Source organism: Myxine glutinosa, chromosome 7 (genome assembly GCF_964187855.1).
Source record: "Myxine glutinosa chromosome 7, kmMyxGlut1.1, whole genome shotgun sequence".
In the NCBI taxonomy this organism is placed as follows: Eukaryota; Metazoa; Chordata; class Myxini; order Myxiniformes; family Myxinidae; genus Myxine; species Myxine glutinosa.
This window is the reverse complement of record NC_136267.1, coordinates 9,550,423-9,575,999: the sequence shown is the minus strand read 5'-3', so window position 1 is coordinate 9,575,999 and position 25,577 is coordinate 9,550,423. Positions and strand designations below refer to the sequence as shown.

The following is a 25,577-nucleotide window of genomic DNA, read 5'->3' as shown; positions in this document are numbered from 1 at the left end:
TCAATGTTTATACTCACACCCGTCATTCCCATTAATAATTGTATCCAGATCTGGTCGGGCATCGCACCCAAGAGACAAGACTATTCCCTGTGTCTCAGACTCCGACATTACTGGGAAAGGAGTTCTGCTGCTCGGGACTGGGGAGGTTCCAGCCGTACCTCCGTAAAAATCTACCCCCAACCCGCTTCCTTGCACTTCGGAACCTTCTAGCTGCTCCTCTATTTCATACACGCCTGCCATTATGTGACGAGGAGCTTCTCCGCGCGCGCTGAATTTACCTCAGAAAAAACGTTTTTGTAAACAATTTTGAAAACACGATGTTGCATTTTCGCACACCAATCGACTGAAAATTCGGACACCCTAGTACTACAATATATCCTCCCTCTGAAAGAGAGAGATGATCATTAAATTTTCGATTCCAAAAGCTGAGTGCAATTTGCACTCAGCGAGTGTCACACTCTTTCCCCGCACACTGAGTGTCCGCCGGGTCCGAATGGCACTACCTGACACCAATTATTTTTTTAGAGGGTTCAAATCCCACTCCTGACACCAATTGTCGTGTCCCTGGGGTTAACACCCCAAGAGGACAAATGACCGAAATGAGCTTCAACTCCGAGGCATATTTCAAACTTGGCGGGATTATATCTTTGCGCACGTGGGAAGGTTTGAAGTTTTATCTGATCGGGAACACACGGGGTTATTTTGAACCCACAAAACAAAAACAAAACAAACATAAAAGTAAAATCCAACAAATAATGAATTTATTAAAAGTAATTGTAAACCAAATAAAATGAATAAAAGGTAAAACTATTTCCTAATTTGAGACATCCCCAGTCAGACTCATATACAAACAAGGGAATGATAAAAGAAAATAAAATGATTTGGTAATCGGCCGGCACTCAGCTCTGCGTCCACAAATGGCTGGTAAGGCATGCTGGTCGTTCGTCACCTCCAAACCACCGCACGGGAAGCGCACAAAATGGCGCGGAGTCACGCTCCTCGACATCCCAACGTGAGGTACTTCTCGCGATGCCGATTGCCCCGAACCTCTATTTTTCAATCTCTTTCCACAAATGCACACTCACCAAAGATGAGCCACCACCCGCGACCAAGCCAGAACAAAGAGAAAAAGGCAAACACAGCCGTTTTCTTGAAAGCCCGCACACAAGAGAAATGAGACCACCTCCAACGAACGCCAGGACAGAGAGACCAAAAAAGGCAAGACCGCATCTTTTTCGCCAGCTCTCGAATGTTCCACGCTGGCATTACACTCTGGTCAATCATCGAGCGCCACTCAATCATCCAATCGTGCCTCCACCAATCACGAAGGCCGGGGCGTGGCCTCCATGTTACGAGTCGCTGGGGGGCAGAGTCTAATCTCTGTTCAGGAATGTTTGGATGACGTCATTCCCTTGCCGATCGGCAAATGCTGTTGCTGTCGGCCATGGTGGCGCTGTGAGCAAATGAGTCCATTTGTTATAGTTGTTTTACTGAGCCCTCAATTTCTTGGCTGGCCGAATGTAATAAAACTGAAGAAGACCACAGGAGGCAAATTACACACTGGGGAATTTATATTTAAGCCCGAGAATTAATTAGCACAAAACCACGCCCCTTATGGTGACATGCAAACGCTCTTACATGAACAGGCGGCCTACTTACGTACATCAAGATGGCTTCGCGGCATACGGAGCATGCTAATCTACATATTCTGAACTTTCTTAACATATTTCATGCCTACCCCCACAAATGTAACAATATATACTCATGTATGTATATATATATTTTTATAAACAGGAATCAAATTCCTGCGAGCGGCTAAGTGTGAAAAATTCTGACTCAATACGGGACTCCAACCACAGACCTCGATTGATTATGCGTCAACAGCCCACTGTGCTATTGAGCCAGCCGTAATCTCCTCAAAACTTTCCACACTTAACACTGTGAGCTTTATAATGCCTGGTGTCTTACATGCCTGCTAAGCAGACCCTGAATGTTAGCGTAAGTATATGTATGTGTATGTATGTGTGCATATGCAGAAGTGCATTGAAGATTAAATCAATTTTTATAAACAGGATTCAAATTCCACGATTAGTATATATACTGCTGCGGTTTTGAGATTGGCACATTGAAGTCATGAAAGGTTAAAGGGTTGCCCCCCATAGTTAGTCACACGAACAACATAAAGGCCCATTTTTAGTACAGTTATGTCTTAGTATGTGTAAGAATAGGCCATTCCCCCTCTTAGTGCCTGCGTTGTGTAAAGACAAGAAAATAGGCTTTACTTGCCACCGATTTCCCAGCCACCCTAGCCTCGATCCAGTTTGTTAAGCATTGGCTGCCCACTAGTTGAGTAACACGTGGTAGGCCTAAAAAGGGTGGGGGCGGCATTGAGGTCGGGGAGCGGCAGCGGGAGACGGTAAGAGCCACCAGCCAATCAGGGCTCTAGCGGCATGGCGTGAGAGGGCATGGTGAGACGCGTCTGGTGAGTTCGAGAAGGTTCGCGGGGCGTGCCTATATAAGTCGCTGCGCAAAGCCCTCAAAAGGACTTACAGAGAGGACTTGTTGGGAAAGGACTTGGTCAAAGGACTTGTTGGGAGAGGACTTATCAGCAGGACTTTGATGCAAGAGGGTCAGAAGGACTTGGTCAGTGGAGACGCCATTGTGAACTATAACCTCGCAGTATAACGTGCGCGCCCAGGGGAAGAAGGAGAAGCGTTGGCGGTACACGTACGCAGGCGCAGCCAGACGCCCCGGGAACGCGAATAGCGCTTTTCACCCATGCGAGTAAGCGCGGCCATAGCCGCAAGTGAATAACCGCCAGCCGCGTCGAAGTCCGCTCCCTACCAATTCGCCCCGTGATAACTCGCTCCGTCCAGACGACACGCGGAGAGCTCCTGCCTTCACCTACTCCAAAGGACGTGTCGGGGACCGGAGAGAACTGCACGAGAGCCATCCCTGGGCGAGCTGGTGAACATCGTCCTGCCATCTGCAAGCCCCGTGTGAGTATGTGTGTGTGAGACAGGCCCGTGTCCTTGGGATTAAGTATAAGACTGTTTTTAAGGATTGCTCTGTGTCTCTGCTGTTGAACCATTGTACATTGTAAATAATAATAATTAAACCTGTTATTCCTTTGATTCCCAAATCGATCGCCTTTGTGATTTCTCCATTGACTAAGCGTGGTACGAATAAGAACCGCTTGAATCGGGGTCTAGTAAGTGATAATGGCACGGATCACGTGTACGCAACCGCTCGGCATATCACCACACGTGGTTCGTGTGGGGCTTATCTCCTCGCTTCATGGCAGCGCGAGTATTTAGGTAATAGCGAATTTGGTCCTAATACCCTATTTTGCGCTGTCCGGAAGGGACATCATAGGTCCCGGGTCGCGCTGGTCAGTCAAAGACATGGGGACTAATCCCCCCTTGGTAAGGGGAGAAGGCCGGCAGCGGATCCGCAACAATATATATACTAACAAAAGTACCCGGCGTTGCTGGGTAACAATGAATCTTTTCCTGATGGGAATATGATATACACAATCTGGGTCCATCATCTAGAGGAAATTTAAAAAACACATCGCAGGTACAGTGGAGCGGTGGCGTATCAAGGAAAAATGACGCTCGGGGAGAGATGTTAAATTTCCGCTCCTCGTAACTTCCCATAAGTCTTTGAATGCTGTGGGTGTGTGTGTCCATTTGTGTGTATTCGTGTGTGTGTGTGTGTCTTCGTGTGTGTGTGTGTGTGTGTGTGTGTGTGTGTGTGTGTGTGTGTCTGTGTGTGTCTCCCTGTGTGTGTTCGTGTGTGTGTTTCGTGTCCATGTCAGGGCTGTAACCTTTTTACTATTTGAGTTTTGTCATCAGATTTTCACCAAAGCTTGATTATGAGAATATGGAGAAGGCCCTGGGCGAGCCGGAGATCTCGGAGACGGTGGGAGGGATTTTCGAAGCTCCACACGGTCTCCACGTTTTTCGAAGTTAAGTCTGTTCACAATTGTATTTTGTCGAAACTGTATTTATCTTTCGCTGTGTGAAGTTATTGTGTGCAACTTTGGTTGTTTCTCGGTGTTTATCTTTCATAAATTGATCGTCTGTTTGCCGTGTCGTGTCTTGAGGCCTTGTACAGTGTGCACTGTACAACCTTGAGGCTTTGTTTTCTCTCAGCGGTCCGTCGTTTGTGATCCAATAACTTTCGTTCTCTGTATTCCCAGTCTTTTCACCCATAGCCTACTTCCTTGTGTAAATCTCAACTCAAAAACAAAACAAACAAACAAAAAAAACATTTCCTTCTCTGTTCTCATTCGTTTATTCATTCTTATTCGTTCGTTCGTTCTTCGACCACGTGTTTCTCCCCCATTTCCCCAGATAGTTTTCACTCATTAACCTTCAATGTTTACACTTTCCCCTCAAGTTATGTATTCCGTCATATTTTATAACACCTTTTTCTTCTTCTTCTTTAAAAGGCTGCTTTCGACTTGCTCACCAAATCAATTCATCCCCAAAAAAATATCCATCTCCTATAGTGCCTTTTTTCTACATTCCCTAAACTCTCCTGCACTCCATCCTCCATCCAGCGTCCTTAAACGTATTTTTAACTCGAAGGTCACAAGAAACTCATTTTGCAATAAATGTTCGTTTCCCATAAATCGTACACTTTCAAAAATCCAATCTCACCCCTCCCCTCCAAATCTTCCCCATAACCCCTCCCCTCCAAATCTTCCCCATCACCCCTCCCCTCCAAATCTTCCCCATCACCCATCCCTTTCAAATCACCCCCCTTGCCCCCTCCCTCCTAAACTACCCCCTCACCACTCCCCGCCAAGACGCCCCCTCGCCCCTCCCCTCCTAGACTCCTGCCTCACCCCTCCCCTCCAAATCTCCCCCATATCCCATCCCTTTCAAATCCCTCCCCTTGTCCCTTCCCTCCCAAACTCCCCCCTCACCCCTCCCCTTCAAATCTCCCCACCCTCATTGCTTCTCAATTTCCCCCCTCTCACTCCCCCTCCTCAAAGCGTCCTCCCCGCTTCTTCCCCCTTCAAACTCTCACCTCCATCTCCCCCAACCTTCTGCCTCGCTCTTCCCCCTCCTCAAATAACACCTCATTGTGGCTCACCCAATCACCATCAAACCTTTTGTCCGCCCCATCCTTCCCTTTCTCCGAGCTATTCTGAAATCTCTGACACACCTTCAACAGCTCTCCCTATCCCTTCCACCTCTTCCACATCTTACCCTACCCCTCCTCCCCCCTGTTCTGTATCTGATGCTCCCCCTTCCTCTTCATTAACGGTATGGACCTCAAACATCCGGGGCCTTCGTTCAAACTTAACTGATCTCTCCATACAGGTTGCTTCTGTCAAACCAGACGTGATCAGCTTAACAGAAACTTTCCTCCTTTATGATGTCTCTGATTCCATAGTATCTCTCCCGGGCTACTCCCTCCTCCGGTAGGATAGACCTGAGCCTCGTCCTGGAGGCGGGGTTGCTATCTTTATCAAAAACTCTCTTCCTCACTCGCCCTGCACTGCACTCTCTCCACCTCACCCCCAGGAATACCTCTGGCTACGGCTTCCCCTTCGCTCCCACCTCTTGTTCATATGTGTGTTGTACCGTCCACCAAACAGTGATGACTCCATCTACATCTCGCTGTCTGATGATATGGACCAACTTCTATCTACTCATCCCAACTCTCTCTTCCTCATATGTGGTGATTTCAACTGTCATCATGCCAGTTGGCTGGGTGTGGGTACCTCTCTCACCAGCCATGGCTCCTCAGCAAAGGACTTCTGCGACTCACTGGGACTGACACAATCTGTCAATTTCCCGACCCGGATCTCAGTCAACGGAACATCTTCTCTTCTGGACTTGGTTATGACTAACTTCCCTGAAAATGTCTGCTGCTCTTCTTCTGCTCCGATCGGATCATCTGATCATGTCCTTGTTAAAGTGGACATCTCTCTGACCATCCTCAGGGAGCCTGCTCAGCGTCGACGAGTCTGGCATTTCACTCAGGCAAACTGGCACGGTCTTCAAGCAGCCATCAATCATCTGGACTGGTCTCCCATCTCTACCACCTCTGACATCAACTCATCCTGGGAATTCTTCCAAAGTAAATTGCTCTCTCTCATGCACAGATTTATCCCATCTCGTCTTCAGTTGTCATACCCTTCCTCCCGTCCATGGTACACGGAATCTTGTGGTGAGGCTGTTGCCCAGAAACAACTTGCCTTCGTCTCCTGGAAAGCAAATCCAACGGAAGGAAATCTCATTTCCTTTCACAAAGCCCGAAACAAGTGTGTGTCCACCCTCAGGAGAGCCAGGAAACAATATCTCTCCGTTCTCAAGACCGAACTCTCTTATCTGTCTCCCTCTTCCAAATCCTGGTGGTGTCTGGTCAAATCCGTTTCTGGTGTTTGTTCCCCCTCCATCCCCTCCCTTACCTCAAACGGCTACACAGCTGACTCCGCACGTGAAAAAGCTGAATGCCTCAACTCTGTGTTTGCCTCTAAATCTTGTGTCCCAAACCCATCCCTCTCTGTACCCACCATACCCAGTCGTACCCTGCTGCTCCTGGACTCCGTGTCCTTTCCTCCTGACAAGGTGGAAAAGTTTCTGTCAACCCTCGACTCTGATTCTGCAACTGGACCCGACGGCATCAGCCCACGGGTCCTAAAATCCTGCTCTGCTGCTCTATCTCACCCTCTCTCTGTTCTCTTCACCCTCTCTTTTGCTCAAGGTCAACTGCCATCTGCTTGGAAATCAGCCAACATCACCGCTTTGCACAAAAAAGGTGCAAAAACAGATCCTAGCAACTACAGACCAATCAGCCTTCTCCCAATTATCAGCAAAGTCATGGAATCCATCATTGCTTCGGATATGAAATCTTTCCTCTTCTCCAATGGCTTGATCTCTGATCATCAATTTGGTTTCAGACCAGGTCACTCTACTCTGGACATGCTGCTTCTGCTGTCTCAACAATGGATGGAGGTCCTCAATGCCAAACAGGAAATTAGAGCTGTCTCCCTCGACATATCACGTGCCTTCGACACGGTCTGGCACCCCGCTCTGCTCACCAAACTCTCCTCCTTTGGTATCCATGGAAATCTCCACGCATGGCTGGCGGACTTCCTCTCTAGTCGTCGTCAACGTGTGGCCCTGAATGGGTTTCTCTCATCTCCTCTTCCTGTTCAGGCTGGAGTTCCCCAAGGCAGTGTTCTGGGCCCCGTGCTTTTTCTGGTCTTCATCAATGATCTCTCTGACTCTCTCGAAAATCCTCTCTATCTCTTTGCTGATGACTCCACTCTCTGCCGCTCCATTCCTCTTCCCTCAGATCGGCAGTCTGCTGCCTCCTCACTCTCTGAAGACCTGGACAATATCACAGACTGGTCAAACAAGTGGAACATGTCTTTCAATCCTGACAAATCTCACACTCTTACTATGTCTCTCCGAAAAGATCGACTGGACAACCCTCCCATCTACTTTCTCAACAATCCTCTCCAAGAAGTTCTGTCGCTCAAGATTTTGGGTCTCACTATCTGCCATGATCTTTCTTGGGAAAACCACATTTCCAAGCTGGCCTCCAAAGCCAGTCGCCGACTGGGCATCCTCCGTCGTGCGAAGTCCTTCCTCGGCACACCTGAGCTCCTCACCACATACAAGGCTTTCATCCGCAGCTCAATGGAATACTGTTCTCCCCTATGGGCCGGTGCTCCTGCCTCACACCTAGCTCAGCTTCACGCTGTTGAAACCAAAGCTTTCAGAATTATTGGAATCTCCCGCGATGAAGCTATCTCTGAGGGCCTTTCACTCACTCACCGCAGGCAGGTAGGTGGTCTTTCTGTCTTCTACCGACTCCTCTCCGGCCTTGCACCCCCAGCTCTCTCTGTGCTCTGTCCCCCAAATATTCTTACAGGTCGCACAAGGTCTGCCAGCAACCCTCTGATGGTTAAACTGCCGAAATCTCGGCTCTCTGCTCACCTTCACTCTTTCATTCCTCTTTTCTCCCGCCTCTGGAACAAACTCCCTCACTCCCTTCAATCCCACTCCTCCCTCCAGGTCTTTAAAACAGCTGTTCACCACCATCTCTTATCTTCCCCCATCCAAAACCTTGATCTTTTCTACCCCCGCTAATTCACCCCAGATCCACCTTGTTTGAAATTCCAACTTCTTTCCTGGAAGTCCTGGCAGTGTCCATATGTTTTATACCTCTCCCACCGCCCCCTTCCCATGCCCCCCCCCCCCCCCCAAAGCCCTTGCCCTCTCTCAGATCTCTCGATGTCTCCATGTCTCTCGGTCCCTGCTCTCAAATGTTGTGTTTGTGTCCTTCCCCCTCTCTCCCCATCTTGTCTACCGCTCCCGATGTTATATGTTTTATGTGTCGGTTTGTCTTTCTGTGTGATTAATGTTCGCTCTTTCACGAGCCTCGATCTTGTATACAAAAAAAAAAAAAAAAAAAAAAAAAGGCAAATTAATAATTTTGTCAAAAGGTCAAAGGTCAGCGTCACATAAAATCTCAATTTTCATGCGATTTACCTTGGATTTTAAGAATTTGATTATTGGGTCAATTAATTTGTTCACCAAAAAAAAGCTAGAAGCAGATTGTTTTTTAGTTCAAAAGCTCAAAGGTCAAGGCTGCATAAAATCATCATCTTTCATTTTGTACTTTTAAAAACTGTTTTCGTTATTTTGAGCAAAAGGAAAGAAGAAGAAGAATATGTCTGAATACAAACGGTTTCGGAAGGGGTTTAACATTTTCCTTTGTAACTTTGCAGTAAAATAAAGGCATGAACACTGCCATGTATGTACAGTATATATACATATACATTACCGGTCAAAAGTTTTAGAACACCTCAATTTTTCCAGTTTTTATTGAAATTTAAGCAGTTCAAATCCAGTGAATTACCTGAAATGGTACAAAGGTAAGCAATAAACTGCTCGAGGTTAAAAAAAAACTTTAGGTTCGCAAAAACGGGAAAATAATGTAAATTGCACAATTATATTGTGAAAAAAGGCCTTCTTCAGGGAACAAGTAATGGGTTAACAACTTACAGCTGTTCTGCAGCAATGTAAGTAAATTAAGCCTTGCAGGTTTATGCAGAACAATCCCTACAGGTGTCCCAACGTCTGCTGATTACTTGATTACAAACCCCCTGTCTGTATAAAAGCAGCATTGGAACAGACTGTTATTACACCCTCTGAAGCATTATTTGAACAATATTGCACTGAAGGAAGTAGTATATTGCTATCACAATGGCGAGACAAAGGCAATAAACAAAGGAAAACAGACAGACCATGATAACCCTTAAAAGTGTAGGTCTTTCCTTTAGAGAAATTGCAAAGAAAGCCATGGTGTCAGTGAGTACAGTTTCCTACACCATCAAAAGGCACTTGGAAACTGGAGGAAACTCTGACAGGAAGAGGTATGGCAGACCCAAAGCCACAACAGCATCAGAAGACAAGTTTCTGAGAGTTAACAGCTTGCGTGATACGCGGCTCACAGGACAACAGCTTCAAGCACAGCTTAACACTGATCGAAGCAAGCAAGTCTCGGTTTCAACTGTAAAGAGAAGACTTCGAACTGCAAGTTTGACAGGTCGAGTGGCAGTAAGAAAGCCATTGCTAAGATGGCAAAATAAGAAAAAGAGGCTTGCCTGGGTCATGAAGCACCACCAGTGGACTACTGAAGACTGGAAGAAGGTCTTCTGGACCGATGAATCAAAATTTGAAATCTTTGGTTCATCACACAGGGTTTTTATACGCCGTCGAGTAGGCAAAAGGATGGTTCCTCAGTGTGTGACACCAACTGTCAAACATAGAGGAGGAAGCGTGATGATCTGAGGCTCTTTTGCTGGATCCAGAGTCGGCGACTTGCACAGAGTGACTGGCACCCTGAACCAAAAGAGCGACCACAGCATTTTGCAGCGCCATGCAATACCCTCTGGTATACGCCAAGACGGTCAGGGGTTCATCCGACAGCAAGATAATGACACTAAACACACCTCCAGGCTATGTCAAAACTACCTTCGAGGAAAAGAACAAGACGGTAGGCTTCAAATCATGGAATGGCCAGCACAGTCTCCAGACTTAAACCCCATCGAGCTGGTTTGGGATGAACTGGACAGAAGGGTGAAAGCAAAGCAACCTACAAGTGCAACACATTTGTGGGAACTTCTGCAACAGTGTTGGGAAGAACTTCCCAAACAATATTTGATTTCCATTGTAGAAAGAATGCCACGAGTGTGTTCGGCGGTTATATCTGCAAAAGGTGGATACTTTGCTGAGTCAAAAATTTAAATTAAATTTTGTTAAACAAAATGATTCCATGATTTATTTTTTATCTCCAATTGTTTATTTGTTCTATGCTTAATTTCAGAGTACATTGAGACATTAAACTGCATAAATTTCAAAATAAACTGGAAAAATTGAGGTGTTCTAAAACTTTTGACCGGTAGTGTGTATATATATATATTGTTACGGTTTTTAGAACCTTCACATGTAAATTTAGTCGTAAATTCCCTTATAAATAACCCCTGTGTACATTTCCCCTTAATTGGCTGTTAATTAAAGATTGCACCTTAGTTAGTCCACGAGCAACACGTAGGACACTTTAGGACCTCTCTTTAGTTATTTCATTAGTATGTGTTTCAGGTAAGGCTGTGTTTCCAATAGTTGACTCTACGTTGCATCAATCAAATGAGATAGATCCCTTTCAATATCCCCAATGGCCTCATAAAAGTGCCAGTAAGTTGCATGGGGCTGTGTTTACTGGCTCCACATTGCCCCAATCTCCATTACGCACGAGGCCAAGGAGGGGGGGAGGAGCCGTCAGAGCACGGGCATGGCCCCACCTCGTCACGAAGAGGTGGAGTCAGCCAGCCTTACCAACCAACCAGAGCTCGGTGAGCATAGCTTGATAGGGTGTGGCAAGAAACATCTAGAGAGTTCGAGGGGGTTCCAAGAGTGTGGCAAGAAACATCTGGTGAGTTCGAGAGAGTTCCACGGGCGTGGTTATAAAACCCTTGGCGCGAGGCCCCCACCAGAGAGATGCGGGAGGAGGTTCATGAGAAAGGAACACTGGAGAGAGACGGGTTACCAACCAGCACTGACGACCGGGTTTTCGCCACTGCACCGGAGCGTGGATGCTCACGTGAGCCACCAACGGCGTGCCACGTTTCCCGAACCTCCCTGCCACCAGCCCTGTGGACCGTCTGCCCTTCTCATCCTTCCCGCCATTCCTGCCTGAAAACCCCATTAGTGTACGTGAGTTTGTTCTGTTTGTCTTGTCCCTGGGTCTAATTAAGCTTGTTTAAGGATTTGCACTGTGTCTTCTTCTTCTGTAAATTACTTTCGTTTCTTCTCTTCCCCTTTGGTTTGTATAGTTAGTTAATAAATACCTGTTCCTCCTTATTCTTTGGTTTTCATTCTCGTCCGATCGTCTTCGTGTTTTCCCTATTGAATATCTGTGGCATGATTTTGGCAGAACCGCTTACAATCGGGTTTAGTCTTTTGTTAACGGCTTGGATTCCGGATTGCTAAACCGCTCGGCAAACTCCATCTCGTCCGGGATTCGAGCGGTACTTGTCTCCCTGTTTTGCGGAGGGATTGATAAAGGTATTCGGGCTAATACCTGGACCAATAACCCTGTTCAATCCCACCCCGCAAAGGAGCGTTACAAGTACCAGGACCGGTCGGACGGCCACCTTAACAAGACAAGGGGATTAAACCCCCCTTGCTAACGGGAGTGCCATCCCTTGGATCCGTAACAATTGGTGTTGGGGAGTGGGATTGAAGCCCGAGCCAAATTTTTTAATCCATCTAAAAATTTGGTCAAAATTTACGAGCGGCCGAAATTTTATTATAACACCCAAATTGAAGTCGTGCCATGGATGATCAAGGCGGTCGGATGCCGGTGGGGGTAGAAGAAGAGGAGTTGGAGGTAACCCAGGACGCCAGGGAGGAATTGGAGGAGGAGAGCATTGAGAATGCGGTAGAGGGGATTTCAGGCGCACGAGATGGCGGCACCTCGCACGAGGTTAGAGGGGCACAAAATGACGCCTCGAACATGGCAGCGAGGGTCGAGCCCAAGGTACCAGCGGTTTGGGACCTGCATTTACTCATAGAGCAATTACGAGCATCTGTAGAAATGCAGAGGGCCAAATTAAGGGCAGAAATGGGAGAAGTGGGGACAAATCGACCCGGGAAATAAAAGGGTTAAAATTAACCCAGGACCCCAGGGAAGGAGGATGACAATTGGTAATGGAGGGAGCCGATGAGGGCACAGTAGAGGAGGTTGCAGAGGGACAAAATGGCGGCACTTCGCACGCGGCGACGAGGGCCGCGCCCGCTGCGCAAGTATTGGCTGGGGACATGCAAGCGTTAATGGCACAATTCATGTCGGAAATCAGGCAAATGAATGACAAGTCCACCAAAGAAATTCGGGAAGTGAATATTGGCATGAATAAAATGAATGGTAAAATAGATATCCAAGGGGAGCAATTGGGAAACCAAATTGAGGAATTGAAAAAGGAGGTGGGAAATCAAATTGAAGGGTTTAGAACCACAATAGGTGACCAAATAAAAGCATTGGAGAGGGAGGTTAACCGCAGGTTGAGAGGGAGGGGCGCACGGGTACGCGATGAGGTAACGCGGGTCGAGGAGCGCGGATTGAGCGAGTTGGAGCCAAGCTCAGGTAACTGGACCAGGGTAGAAATCGCGACCCGGGGTGTGGGGAAGCCGGCGACCGCTGAGGTGGAAGAGGGAATTTTAATAAAGCCAGCGATCGTTGAGGTGAATAAAGAAAAAGAAATAGTTGAAATCGGGCTTGTAGAGACGGCAGAATTAGAAGAGCACCAGCAGAAGGAAGAAATGGATTGCGCACAAAGTCTAAGCTCACACCTTGATGCCGTGCTTAACCCCAATAAAAATTTGCAGGTGTTGGAGCAGGGAGGAAGAGGAAGCGCCCAGGTGAGTCGGACTGTATATGGCACGAAAGGATTTTTCGTGCGCTTGGGATCGCGAAAGCACCCGGGCGTTCGTGGAAGGTCCTTTGTGTGCTGTGTTGAAGCGAATGGCGCGCGTGTGAAGAAAAGGTGTGTGAAGGTGAACGGTGCGCGTGTACGAATGGCGTCGGAGCGCGAGTGTGTTACCGAAAGTGAGGATGAGTGCACAACAGAGTGTGAAAGTGAGGATGAGTGCACAACAGAGTGTGAAAGTGAGGATGAGTGCACAACAGAGTGTGGAAGTGAGGATGAGTGCACAACAGAGTGTGAAAGTGAGGGTGAGTGGGAAACAGAGTGTGAAAGTGAGGATGAGTGCACAAAAGAGTATGTGAGTGTTATGAGTAGACCTGAGTTTGTGCGAGGGGAGAATGCATGAGCGAGTGCTGTGACAAAGTGTGTGGGATATACGAACGGCGTTGGAGTGCCGGGTTTGGAGAGTGTGAAAGGGGTCGCGTATGGATGCGAGCATGCGAGTAAGGCATTGACGTTAAACGGGACAGCGTTCAGACCGACGTATAACCGAGGCGAGCCCTCGGTCCGTGCCGGGCTGTGTGTACTGCGGGAGCCGGCGGGGATCGGTGCTGCGTCCCTCCTGTTCGGAGCGTCGCGCACGATCCGGGCCGGACTCCGCCCCGCACGGTCGAGTCCGGGCTTTGCCGGGCAAGGCGACCGGTCCGGTTCGAGGGAAGGTAGGAGGGATCGGAATGGCACCCCCCCCCCCCCCCCCGTGGTGGCGGCGTTCCACCCGGACAAGGTTGGCCCATCGCGCTTGGGAGCGAAAGGCCCTGCGTAGGGATGGTGCTTTGAACCTGGGCCCAACCAAACCTCCTCCCTGAACCGAATGCCGGACGGACCCCAACCTGCAGGCGACCAAACCACCCGAATTCATTGCTCGGCTTTGCGAAGCCGAGCTTTGAAAATGTAATGACGCACCGAGGCTCAAGTTTAATGGACATGTGATAGGTAGTGAAATTGATGATTGGCAAATTGGATTGGCAAATTTTGATTGGCAGAAAATTGGATGGGCAAAATTAATAGTGAGAGATAGCCGATGTGGAGGGATGGCAAATCCACCATCCCTCACATCCCCCCGGGCACATGAGCTATAGTTTATGGGGTTTGGCAGGGTAAGCTCGCCGAGGGAGGGTTTGGATAATGATTAGGGACCAAGATATGACCATAGGTAACTGTAGGGTTAAGTAGCGACATGATACCTGTAGTAGGGGACGTAGGTAGATTAGTAGGATTATAACGACGAGGGAGCGCAATAGTATAAGGGGTGACGGGGGAGCGTGAGTTTCAGAAGGGAGTAGTTAGATCAGATGATGCTGGATGTGTGTGTAGAATAAGTATTGAGCAGAGTATTGTGAGTGTGGGTGAATGGCATTGTAGTGAAAGAAGAAGCCTGGGGGGGAAAGGAGGGTGCAAGAGCCACCAGGTGTGTGTGAGCACAGGTGTGCAAGTGAACAGGTGTATGGAGAATGGTTGAATGAAATGAATGGTCTGGGATACATGGAGTATGGAATGGATGGTGTGGAGTGAGTATGGTGGAAAACGTGGAGTGGAGTGGTTGGTGCGAAAGGAGTGGATGGGGAAGATGGACCCCTATCACGAATACCCAGGGAGGGTAGTTTAAGAGTTAGGTAGAGGGTATAGGTAAATTGTGGTGGATATTGGCATCTGTGGTGCGTGTGGTAGAATGGTGTTTGGATGGGTGCATTAGTGACGTGGAAATGGCTGGGCGTGTGGCCTGTTAGTGTGTGTGGTTAAATGGGCACTCCGCCATTGTGAGGATGTCGGCCAGGTGAGGCTGCAGGTGGGCTCTGGGAGCTGGTAGAGTTGTGAATGGGGCCAGAGGATCCGGAGGACGGACCCGGGTAGCCCAGTGCCAGAGAGCGCACCAAGGGGGTAAGTGCCAGGGAGGGCCTTCCCCAGTTAGATAGGTTAGGGTAAAGGAGCAGGTAAGCTCGGAGGCAACTGCAGTGGCAGAGGTGTGCAGGTGAGTAGACCTGCTAGGGGAGCCACACGACTCAGCCCCGAAATTGTGCGAAGGCACAGGGAGTTGAATCGGGGGAGTGAGACCACAAATTGGAGAGCGCCACAGTATGTGCAATGGGAGTTCGGTTTTTAGAACCGCATAGTGTAAGATGACCAATGGTTTGGCAGGGAAAGACCCCGGGTAGAGTGTAAAGTGTGTTAATGTCATTTAGAAAGTAGTTAGGATTTTTTAAAATCTCCTCGCACCATCTGCATCCACTCACTGGAGGTGACGACAGTGCTCCACGCCATTCCATGGTTTGTTTATTTTTGTGCAAATGTTTTTGGGAATGTGAGATGCATCATGACGTGGGTGAGACATTGTGCTGGTTGTTCCATCTCTCACTCCTTAGGAGGGATTGATGATGAATTGGGTGATGGCAAATTTGGTTAGAGGGATTGGTACGAATTTGGATTAGGGGAGATATGGGGAAGACGAGACGATAGAGACGGATTGTAAATTGTTGTGTAAATACGGGGTAAGGGGTGAGGGTAGAGTAGGTGACGGGGGGGGGGGGGGGGGGTGACGTATGTTAGGGACGAGCTTTCTCCGCTCGATCTCCAGGCGCACCTCACCTCTGCATTGCCTTTATTGATGTGTACCCTTGTGCCCTTACCCATCGCTGACTCTGCTTTGTCTTCCTCCCCACCCATGGACCGTGCTCTCTGGGCACTGAGGGGGAGCATGCGGGAGCCGCATCGGTGCGCCCGCATTCCAGCTGCCAGCTGCCTGGATCGATGCACCACTTTATGGACCGCACGTCTTGCGGCCAAGCACCACACTTATGGACCACGGTTCTGTGGCCGAGCACCACTGATGGACCCCACGTGTTGGGGCCTGACCCCTCTGCTGGGACCGGCCAGGTTGGCCAGAAAGAGATCTTGCTTGCGGACCACGGTGAGGTGGCCCCTTTTGCCCTACAGGTGGACCACCCATAGTTGGCCCCTGTGGGCCCCAAATAAAAAATGGACACGTTTTGTGCTTTTTATTGTTATTATTGCAAATAGGCAGCAAGCCACCAAGAACGACAACACCAGGAAGAGACATCGGCCAGCAGAGGGAGCAGAGCAGAAAGAAGACCATCAGTTTGTTTTTATTGTGTGTGCAATGTAGCACTGGATGGTGCTTGATGGTGCTTATTGGTGCTTTGGTGCTCGCATGCTCGGGGATGCATTGCAATATCAATCCTGCATCCCCGGGCATGTAGAGGTGGTGTATCGATGCAGTGCATGCTTTTTCCTCCCTCCCACAGGATTCTCTTTTGTTTCCCAAAAATGACAGGTCCTGGGTTGCAGTGTAAATACAAATAGTGTCTTGTAAATAATGCTCCCCACCGTAAATGTGTAATTTGAGAATTAATTCCGCAATTCGGTTATCCTGTGGGTGTGAATCTGTTAGGCAGGATGCAACATAGCAGGCGGGACATACTTAATTGTGTTTTAAAACTGTCGCACTCAAGGGCAAGGTTAATAGTAGAGGGGTATTACACCTGCGTGTCACATTCAGTTAAAGTTTTTTCGGCCCGAGACGTGCCGTGAGGAATGAGGGTGCTGTGTTATGATTTTTAGAACCTTCACATGTAAATTTAGTAGTAAATTCCCTTATAAATAACCCCTGTGTACATTTCCCCTTAATTGGCTGTTAATTAAAGATTGCACCTTAGTTAGTCCACGAGGAACACGTAGGACACTTTAGGACCTCTCTTTAGTTATTTCATTAGTATGTGTTTCAGGTAAGGCTGTGTTTCCAATAGTTGACTCTACGTTGCATCAATCAAATGAGATAGATCCCTTTCAATATCCCCAATGGCCTCATGAAAGTGCCAGTAAGTTGCATGGGGCTGTGTTTACTGGCTCCACATCGCCCCAAACTCCATTACGCACGAGGCCAAGGAGGGGGGGAGGAGCCGTCAGAGCACGGGCGTGGCCCCACCTCGTCACAAAGAGGTGGAGTCAGCCAGCCTTACCAACCAACCAGGGCTCGGTGAGCATGGCTTGATAGGGTGTGGCAAGAAACATCTAGAGAGTTCGAGGGGGTTCCAAGAGCGTGGCAAGAAACGTCTGGTGAGTTCGAGAGAGTTCCACGGGCGTGGATATAAAACCCTTGGCGCGAGGCCCCCACCAGAGAGATGCGGGAGGAGGTTCATGAGAAAGGAACACTGGAGAGAGACGCGTTACCAACCAGCACTGACGACCGGGTTTTCGCCACTGCACCGGAGCGTGGACGCTCACGTGGGCCACCAACGGCGTGCCGCGTTTCCCGAACCTCCCTGCCACCAGCCCTGTGGACCATCTGCCTTTCTCATCCTTCCCGCCATTCCTGCCTGAAAACCCCATTAGTGTACGTGAGTTTGTTCTGTTTTTCTTGTCCCTGGGTATAATTAAGCTTGTTTAAGGATTTGCACTATGTCTTCTTCTTCTGTAAATTACTTTCGTTTCTTCTCTTCCCCTTAGGTATTTATTAACTAACTATACAAACCAGTTCCTCCTTATTCTTTGGTTTTCATTCTCGTCCGATCGTCTTCGTGTTTTCCCTATTGAATATCTGTGGCACGATTTTGGCAGAACCGCTTACAATCGGGTTTAGTCTTTTGTTAACGGCTCGGATTCCGGATTGCTAAACCGCTCGGCAAACTCCATCTCGTCCGGGATTCGAGCGGTACTTGTCTCCCTGTTTTGCGGAGGGATTGATAAAGGTATTCGGGCTAATACCTGGACCAATAACCCTGTTCAATCCCACCCCGCAAAGGAGCGTTACAAGTACCAGGACCGGTCGGACGGCCAGCTTAACAAGACAAGGGGATTAAACCCCCCTTGCTAACGGGAGTGCCGTCCCCCGGATCCATAACAATATATATTATATATATTGTTATGGATCTCTACGTCGGCCTTTCCCCCTTAAGAAGGGGGGATTAATCCCCTTGTCCGTGACTGACCGACGTGAGTCCTGGGGGTCCCAACGCTCCTTCCGCTCGGGAGCAGCCAGGGTATTTGGTCTACAAAAAGTCCCAAGGACCTGAGTGCCACTCCTGACCGTGAAGCAAGGGAGGGACTCCCGCTCGAACCCCGGTTTTAGATGGTCTAGTTGCCGAGCGGTTTTTAGCAACCCTAAGTTTGAGTCATTAGCATTCACTAACCCGATTCCGAAACGTTGGCCAAATCGTGCCACAGGTATTCAATTGGGAAAAGACAAGGACGACACGGATGTAAAGGAAAGAAGAAGAAGAAGAACCAAGGTAGGAAATACAAATATGATTTATTTCTACTATTTACAAGACCAAAGAAACCAAGGAGAAGGAAGGATACAAAAATAAAGACAGAAAGAGTTACGGACCAGAAGGACACAGTGCAATTTCTAGCTTAACTATACAAGCTTAACTTATTCCCAGGGACAAGACACACAGAACAAACTCACGTACACAAAAGGATGGAAAGGCAGGGATGGTTTGGGACGGCAGAGGAGGGTCCAGGCAGATGGTAGGCGTCGAGGTCCGGCTCCAAGCGCGCGCTCCGATCCACGCTTTGGGGTCGAGGCGAAAACCCGGCAAACACAGCCTCGCGTCTCACCGACCGGCAATAGGGCCTAGAGGGTATTGACCTATTGCCGCAATACAGGCACCCCCTCACGTCTCTCTCTCTCTCAGTCTTGCTAGATCACGCCTCTCGTTCGTGCCTTCTCACCGACCTTGTACCTACTTTGTCCAGCTCTCTTGAACCTTCAAGCAACTCCCTTCACAGAACTCTCACTTCAGAACTCCCTCTGCAGAACTGCTCGTGGGGCTCCCTCACTCATCTCTCTCTCTTGCGCGATCTTCGCACGCATATCTCATCCTTAAGCGTGGGTGTGACACGCCCTCGTCGGTTTCGGTACCGCCCTCCCCCCGTGCTCTGTGACCTTATATGGCAATGCCACGGGCTTGCCTCCTTATTTGGACATGGCGCCGAACGGCGCGCCCCTCGTGGCGAGCTACGGGCTTGTTCCCTTATTTGGGCATGGGGCTGAACAGCCCCGCCCCTCGTGGCGCGCCCTGGGCTTGCCTCTTCCTGGCGACCCCGCCCCTCCTGTTCAAACAGAGCACGAAGCACATATTCACTATTTGCAGCGAAATGAGAGGGCGCGCACCTCACGCTTGTGAAGCTGCTTTACCCAGAGAGGGAGTTTGGGCTGGGAAATGTAATTATTGAAGGGGAGCTATTCTTATTTAATTCGGTGCAAGGAGTATTAATTAATGGAAGACAAAGCCTTAACCTAATACACAGAATAAGGAAATAAACTACCAACAAGGAGGAAATCTATTATTGGCTAACGTGATTGTATATGACCTAACTAAGGGACGCCCTTTTGACCTTTATACACAACTGGAGGAAGGAGGGTGATATTTTACCATTTACTACACAATAAAAAAACACAATTCTCATATCCACAACAATATATATATATATATATATATATATATATATATATATATATATATATATATATATAGTTACATTTGTGGTGGTAGATGAAGGAATCCCATAGTAAAGGTAGGGCTGTATAATTATAGCATGGACTGTGGACGCGTAGGAGAAAACTCGATGTACTTAAGTCGGGAAACTGTAGCTTAAGATTGTTTATGCATCTTCACATGAGGGGTGAAGCAGTGATAATTATTTCGGGATTACGGCTGGTTTTCCCCAGTATGTGATATTCCCTATTTGATTTTTTCCCTAACGTTTCACATTTACAAGGCCAGCTATGAAAACCCCCATTAAACAACATTTCCAACCAGCACCAGCCCTAGGAACACTCACGGTAACTAAGACCAACCCACATGAACACAATAGGCAAAAGGCCTCACAGAGTAGAGGAGGAGCATCAGTGGGCGGAGAAGAAAGCCAGCAGACCAACCCCCGAGGGACGCGATTGGTTCTTGCTCGGGCGGAAGTGGAAAGCGCTTCTTCTGGTGGGTCTGACAGGAAGCTGGCCATTTTGGTGCCGAGTCAAGTGTGCATGCTTTTGAAGGGCTTGTGGAGCTTTTGTTGCATCTGCAGCATTTTTAAAGAGGTTTCGGCTTTGGTGCTCTTCGGGGGAGCTGGAGGCCGCGTTGTGCTCGCCCAGGCAGTGGAGCCTGAAAGAAGGCGGTCTTCACTGCTTGCCCCACGACTCTGGCTGCCTTCGAAGCGTGGGTTTTTCGTCGGTGGTCGCCATCTTGTGTGCTTTCTGAGCCTTGTCACCACCACTCAAAAAGGGCCACTTCAGATCAAGGCTGATTGCCGGGAGGCCAAAAAGGGATTTTATTTTATTTCATTATATTTCCCTTTGTCTGTTGTTTTTGAGTCCGAGTGTGAAGGTACCTCAGTTAGAATTTTAGTTTTACCTCAGCATTCATTTTCATTCTTTGATTTATCTTTATTAAATCATATTTGTTGAATTTTCCTTCTCGTGTTTACTTGTTTGTGGTTTCGGAATAAACCCGTGTGTTCCGTTCAGGTAAATGCTTCACATCCCTTCATTTTGTGCCCCACAGAAGTACCGCCATTTTTCGGGGGTGCCACCTCGGGAGTAAAACTGTTTCGGTTATCCATCATCCAGCGGTCTTAACCACTGGTGGCAGGACAATACACATCCACATATATATATACACTTACACACACACACACACACACACACACACACACACACACACACACACACACACACACACACACACACACACACACACACACACACACACACACACACACACACACACACACACGAAATACAAAACCTTGCCATGTCTCACCTGTATACATTTGTGAAATAAAAAGTGATGTTAAATGGACATTTAAATAAATGTTGATGCAAGTGCTTCTTCCTCACCTTTCTCATCCACTCAGGCATGGATTGTGCATTCGGGGAGTGATGGTGGATATAGATAACAATGACCGAGATGATGATGGCCATGATGACGAAGATCATGGTGAAGAGCATGTATTTTCCGATGAGGGGCACGGCACTCGACGTGGATGGGATGAGTTCCACAATGACCAGGAGGAAGACGGTAAGAGAGATCAGGACAGATATACCTAGAGTCATTTTCTCACCTAGAATTTTTTTTTGTGAAATCGTTAATATATGCTGTAGACCTACCAATCATGTACTTGTACCATACTCTACAGTCTATACAATCATGTACTTGTACCATACACTACACAATCATGTACCATACTCGGCACAATCATGTACTTGTACCATACTCTACATGTGTGTGTATGTCTGTAAGTGTGTATGCGTATATGTATGTGTATGTATGTGTATGTGTGTATGGGTATATGTATGTGTGTGTATGTGTGTGTATGTGTGTATGTGTATGTATGTGTGTGTATGTGAGTGAGTGTGTGTGTGTGTGTGTGTGTGTGTGTGTATGTATGTGTATATGTATGTGTGTGTATGTGTATATGTGTATATGCATGTATGTGTATATTTATGGATGTGTATGTGAGTGTGTGTGTCTGTGTGTATGTGTATATGTATGTTTGTATGTGTGTGTATATGTATGTGTATGTGTGTATGTATGTATGTGTATGTGAGTGTGTGTGTGTATGTGTATATGTATGTGTGTATGTGTGTATATATGTATGTGTGTATGTGTGTATATATGTATGTGTGTGTATATGTATATGTATGTGTGTGTGTATGTGTATGTGTATGTGAGTGTGTATGTGTGTGTATGTATGCATGTGTATGTGTGTATGTGTATATGCATGTATGTGTATATGTATGTATGTGTATGTGAGTGTGTCTGTGTGTGTGTATGTCTGTATGTGTGTATGTGTATATGTATGTGTATGTATGTGTGTGTATGTGAGTGTGTTTGTGTGTGTGTTTGTGTGTAATCATAGGCGTAGTTTGACTTCTCTATTTGGGGGGGACAAGGGCTCAATAATAACAAGCATTCTGAGTATTGCGCTGCAATACATGTCCCCTACCAAAGTTCAAAGTGCCATAACTTTGTCAAAAATGATCGAATATGCAAATTTATGCACTGTTGATGTTGGTTTTCAAACTTGATCTGAGGTATGCTGAGACACATGTGTGTCACGCCTCGCCTCGTTGATAAGCCCGCAAGGTCGCTCCGTGCAGCGGCCTGCATGTATTGCACTGTGTGAATTGTATAAATTATTACCAACTCACGGTCTGAGGTACTAGCGATTCAAGAGATATCCATTTTAAAAAAATATTTTCGTTTAATTAACGATATCGGCCAAACCACGTGCCCCATCGCAAATTCCAAAAGGACATTTTAGTAGACTGACATGCTGAACAGGTCTGTGAAGTTTCCCCTTGATTGGATCAAAAATGAGGGAAGGGCTCGGTTTTAACGGTTCATGCTTTAAAACGTCATAACTCTGAAACCATGTGACGCATGACGTCATGCTCGATGACTTCTTTGTTCGTCATGGGTATGCGATTCTGCCTCAAAGTTTGGCCTCGATCTGTTCAGCCGTTGCAGAGAAAAAGGGGTTTTCGTGTTTTCACGAAAAACAATATGGCGGCCGAACCACGTGACCTTTGACGTCATAATTACCATTAAAATATTCTACAGACCGAGTCCCCCCTACGGGGAAAATTGTATCTCAATCGGTCCTATTATTGCAGAGAAATTGGTTTTTAAATTAAATTAAAACTTAAAATGGCACTGAGTTAAGGATCATCAGAATTATCAGAATTACCAAAGTTCAAAGTGCCATAACTTTGTCAAAAATGATCGAAACGTCGTGAAGATCGAACTTGACCTGTAACTTATCATGAGGAAACCATGTGCCAAGTTTGAAAACATTAGCATTAAGAGTTTAGAAAAAAAGTCCGGAAAACTGTTCTTTGCGTGACGGACTGACGGACTGACGGACTGACGGACTGACGGACTGACAGACTGACGGACGGAGGGACGGCGTGCAAACCTATAGTCCCCTCCGGTGTACACCGGTAGGGGACTAATAATGGGTAGCTTGGCCTGACTTCCAAAATTACCGTTTGTTCGTGTATAGTTACAGTGTACGTGAAATCACAAATACAGTTTACGTTCATTATTAGTCCCCTACTGGTGTACACCGGAGGGGACTATAGGTTTTCACGCAGTCCCTCAGTCCGTCAGTCCGTCAGTCCGTCACCCAAAGAACAGTTTTCCGGACTTTTTTTCTAAACTCTTAATGCTAATGATTTCAAACTTGGCACATGGTTTCCTCATGATAAGTTACAGATCAAGTTCGAACTTCACGACGTTTCGATCATTTTTGACAAAGTTATGGCACTTTAAACTTTGGGAATTATGATAATTCTCATGATCCTTAACTCAGTGCCATTTTAAGTTTTAATTTCCTGTGTCGTTGGAGGCTGTGTCGTTGGAGGTATTGACTTAGATAGGGTTGGTTTTCTAAGGCTGTAGGCCGCACCTCATTTTGTCGAATAAAGTGGTATTCGGGTGGTTCCGGTATTTGGGACCGTAGGGATGGAAAGTGCAGGTACGGGGTGCTTGGCACTCCCCAGCCGGCCCGCTCTGAAGGTTCGGATCGGGACACCGGGATTCATTCCGGTCGCCCGGTCGGCCCGGAGGTGGGGGTGCGGGGCCTGTCACGGAACATCAAAACAAACTCCTCCTTCTCATCCCATCACCCTGCCATCACCCTCCCATCACCCTCCCATCACCCTCTCATCACCCTGCCCCATCACCCTGCCCCATCACCCTCCCACCACCCTGCCATCACCCTCCCATCACCCTGCCATCACCCTCCCATCACCCTGCCATCACCCTCCCATCACCCTGCCATCACCCTCCCATCACCTTGCCATCACCCTCCCACCACCCTGCCATCACCCTCCCACCACCCTCCCATCACCCTGCCATCACCCTCCCATCACCCTTTATTGGACCATTTGACTTCTGTAGGGTTGGTTTTCTAAGGCTTATATCAAAATATCAATTTATATCAAATAAATCTTTTAAGGTGAAAGCGCGATGACGTCACCACGTCACGCGGCACGAATGCGCGCCTGTGTCGTTGGAGGTATTGACTTATATAGGGTTAGTTTTCTAAGGCTGTAGGCCGCACCTCATTTTGTCGAATAAAGTGGTATTCGGGTGGTTCCGGTATTTGGGACCGTAGGGACGGAAAGTGCAGGTACGGGGTGCTTGGCACTCCCCAGCCGGCCCGCTCTGAAGGTTCAGATCGGGACACCGGGATTCATTCCGGTCGCCCGGTCGGCCCGGAGGTGGGGGTGCGGGGCCTGTCACGGAACGTCAAAACAAACGGCCTTCCGGGGCCGCCCAAAAGTCGGGCGTGAGGGGCGCGTCCACTAATGGAACGCCTCTCGCTTCCCAGATCGAGGGCCACGTGGTCAGGAGAACCTCATCCCTTCTGGTTGCCCTGCCGTCCCGCCGTGGGCGCTGGCAGGGTGTACTTCAAACTAAGCTTAAGTGTCAAGTGTTAAGTTCCTCCTTGCCCTCGCAAGGGAAAGGCTAGGGTCAAGCTCTTCCAAATTTCCAAACACTAGAAATCGGACGTCTCAAATTAATTAACTAATTTGTTAAAACATCTCAGTCGCCCGCGACCTCTCTAGCGCGGGCGTCGAACCAGTTCATTTCCGGTGCGACCGGGCCGAGTATCAGCCCGGCCGTGGCCGAAGCCGTTGATTCCGCTGTAGCACGCTAACGCGTAGGCTCGCGCGCCCCTGGTCCGCCGGGGCTCCGCGGGTGTCCTACCGTGCCTGGCGCCGCTATTCTCTCGACTTCCGGGAGTAGGTGCCGGTGCCCGGGGACGGATCTCGCTGTCTAAACATGGTAGCGCTAGGCCAGTGGGATCGCCGGGACCCACGTGCACTCACAAGTTGTTCTGCGCGTGGGCAGCAGTATCAGGCTGGGGCGCCCAAAGGCGCCACGCGCCCAAACGCTCCCCGGCTAAAGTTCATCCTGATGCGCCACGTTGTGCGGACAAACCCCACCGAGTCGAGGGCCACGCGGTCAAGAGAACCTCGTCCCTTCTGGTCACACTGTGCCTATCGGTCGGCCTCGAAGACCGAAAAAGTGACTATGTCACCCTAAAAGTGACTAAAGTGACTAAAAAAGTGACTATGTCACGTGCCGCGTGAAAACCAATTTCTCTGCAATAATAGGAACGATCGAGATCAAATTTCCACCATAGGAGGGAATCGATCTGTAGAATATTTTAATGTTAATTATGATGTCACAGATCACGTGGTTCGGCCGCCATATTGTTTTTCGTGAAAACACGAAAACCCCTTTTTCTCTGCAACGGCTGAACAGATCGAGGCCAACCTTTGCAGGCAGAATCGCATACCCATGACGAACAAAAAAGTCAGCGAGCATGACGTCATGCGTCAAATGGTTTCAGATTTATGACGTTTTTAAGCATGAACGTTTAAAACCGAGCTCTCACTCATTTTTGATCCAATCGAGGGGAAACTTCACAGAGCTGTTCAGCTTATCAGTCGACTAAAATGACCTTTTGGAATTTGCGATAGGGCACGTGGTTTGGCAGATATCGTTAATTAAACGAAAATATTTTTAAA

General features: G+C 48.1%; 1 protein-coding gene across 1 annotated transcript in view; it reads right to left on the bottom strand.

Moving 5' to 3' along the window:
- The window catches only part of LOC137430972 (acetylcholine receptor subunit alpha), a 90,751-nt gene that overhangs the window by 8,073 nt on the left and 57,101 nt on the right, over nt 1-25,577 (bottom strand). Inside the window, exon 7 of the mRNA XM_068121783.2 lies at nt 20,871-21,094. Within this exon, the coding sequence (XP_067977884.2) occupies nt 20,871-21,094 (224 nt within the window). The remainder of the gene's footprint in view (nt 1-20,870; nt 21,095-25,577) is intronic.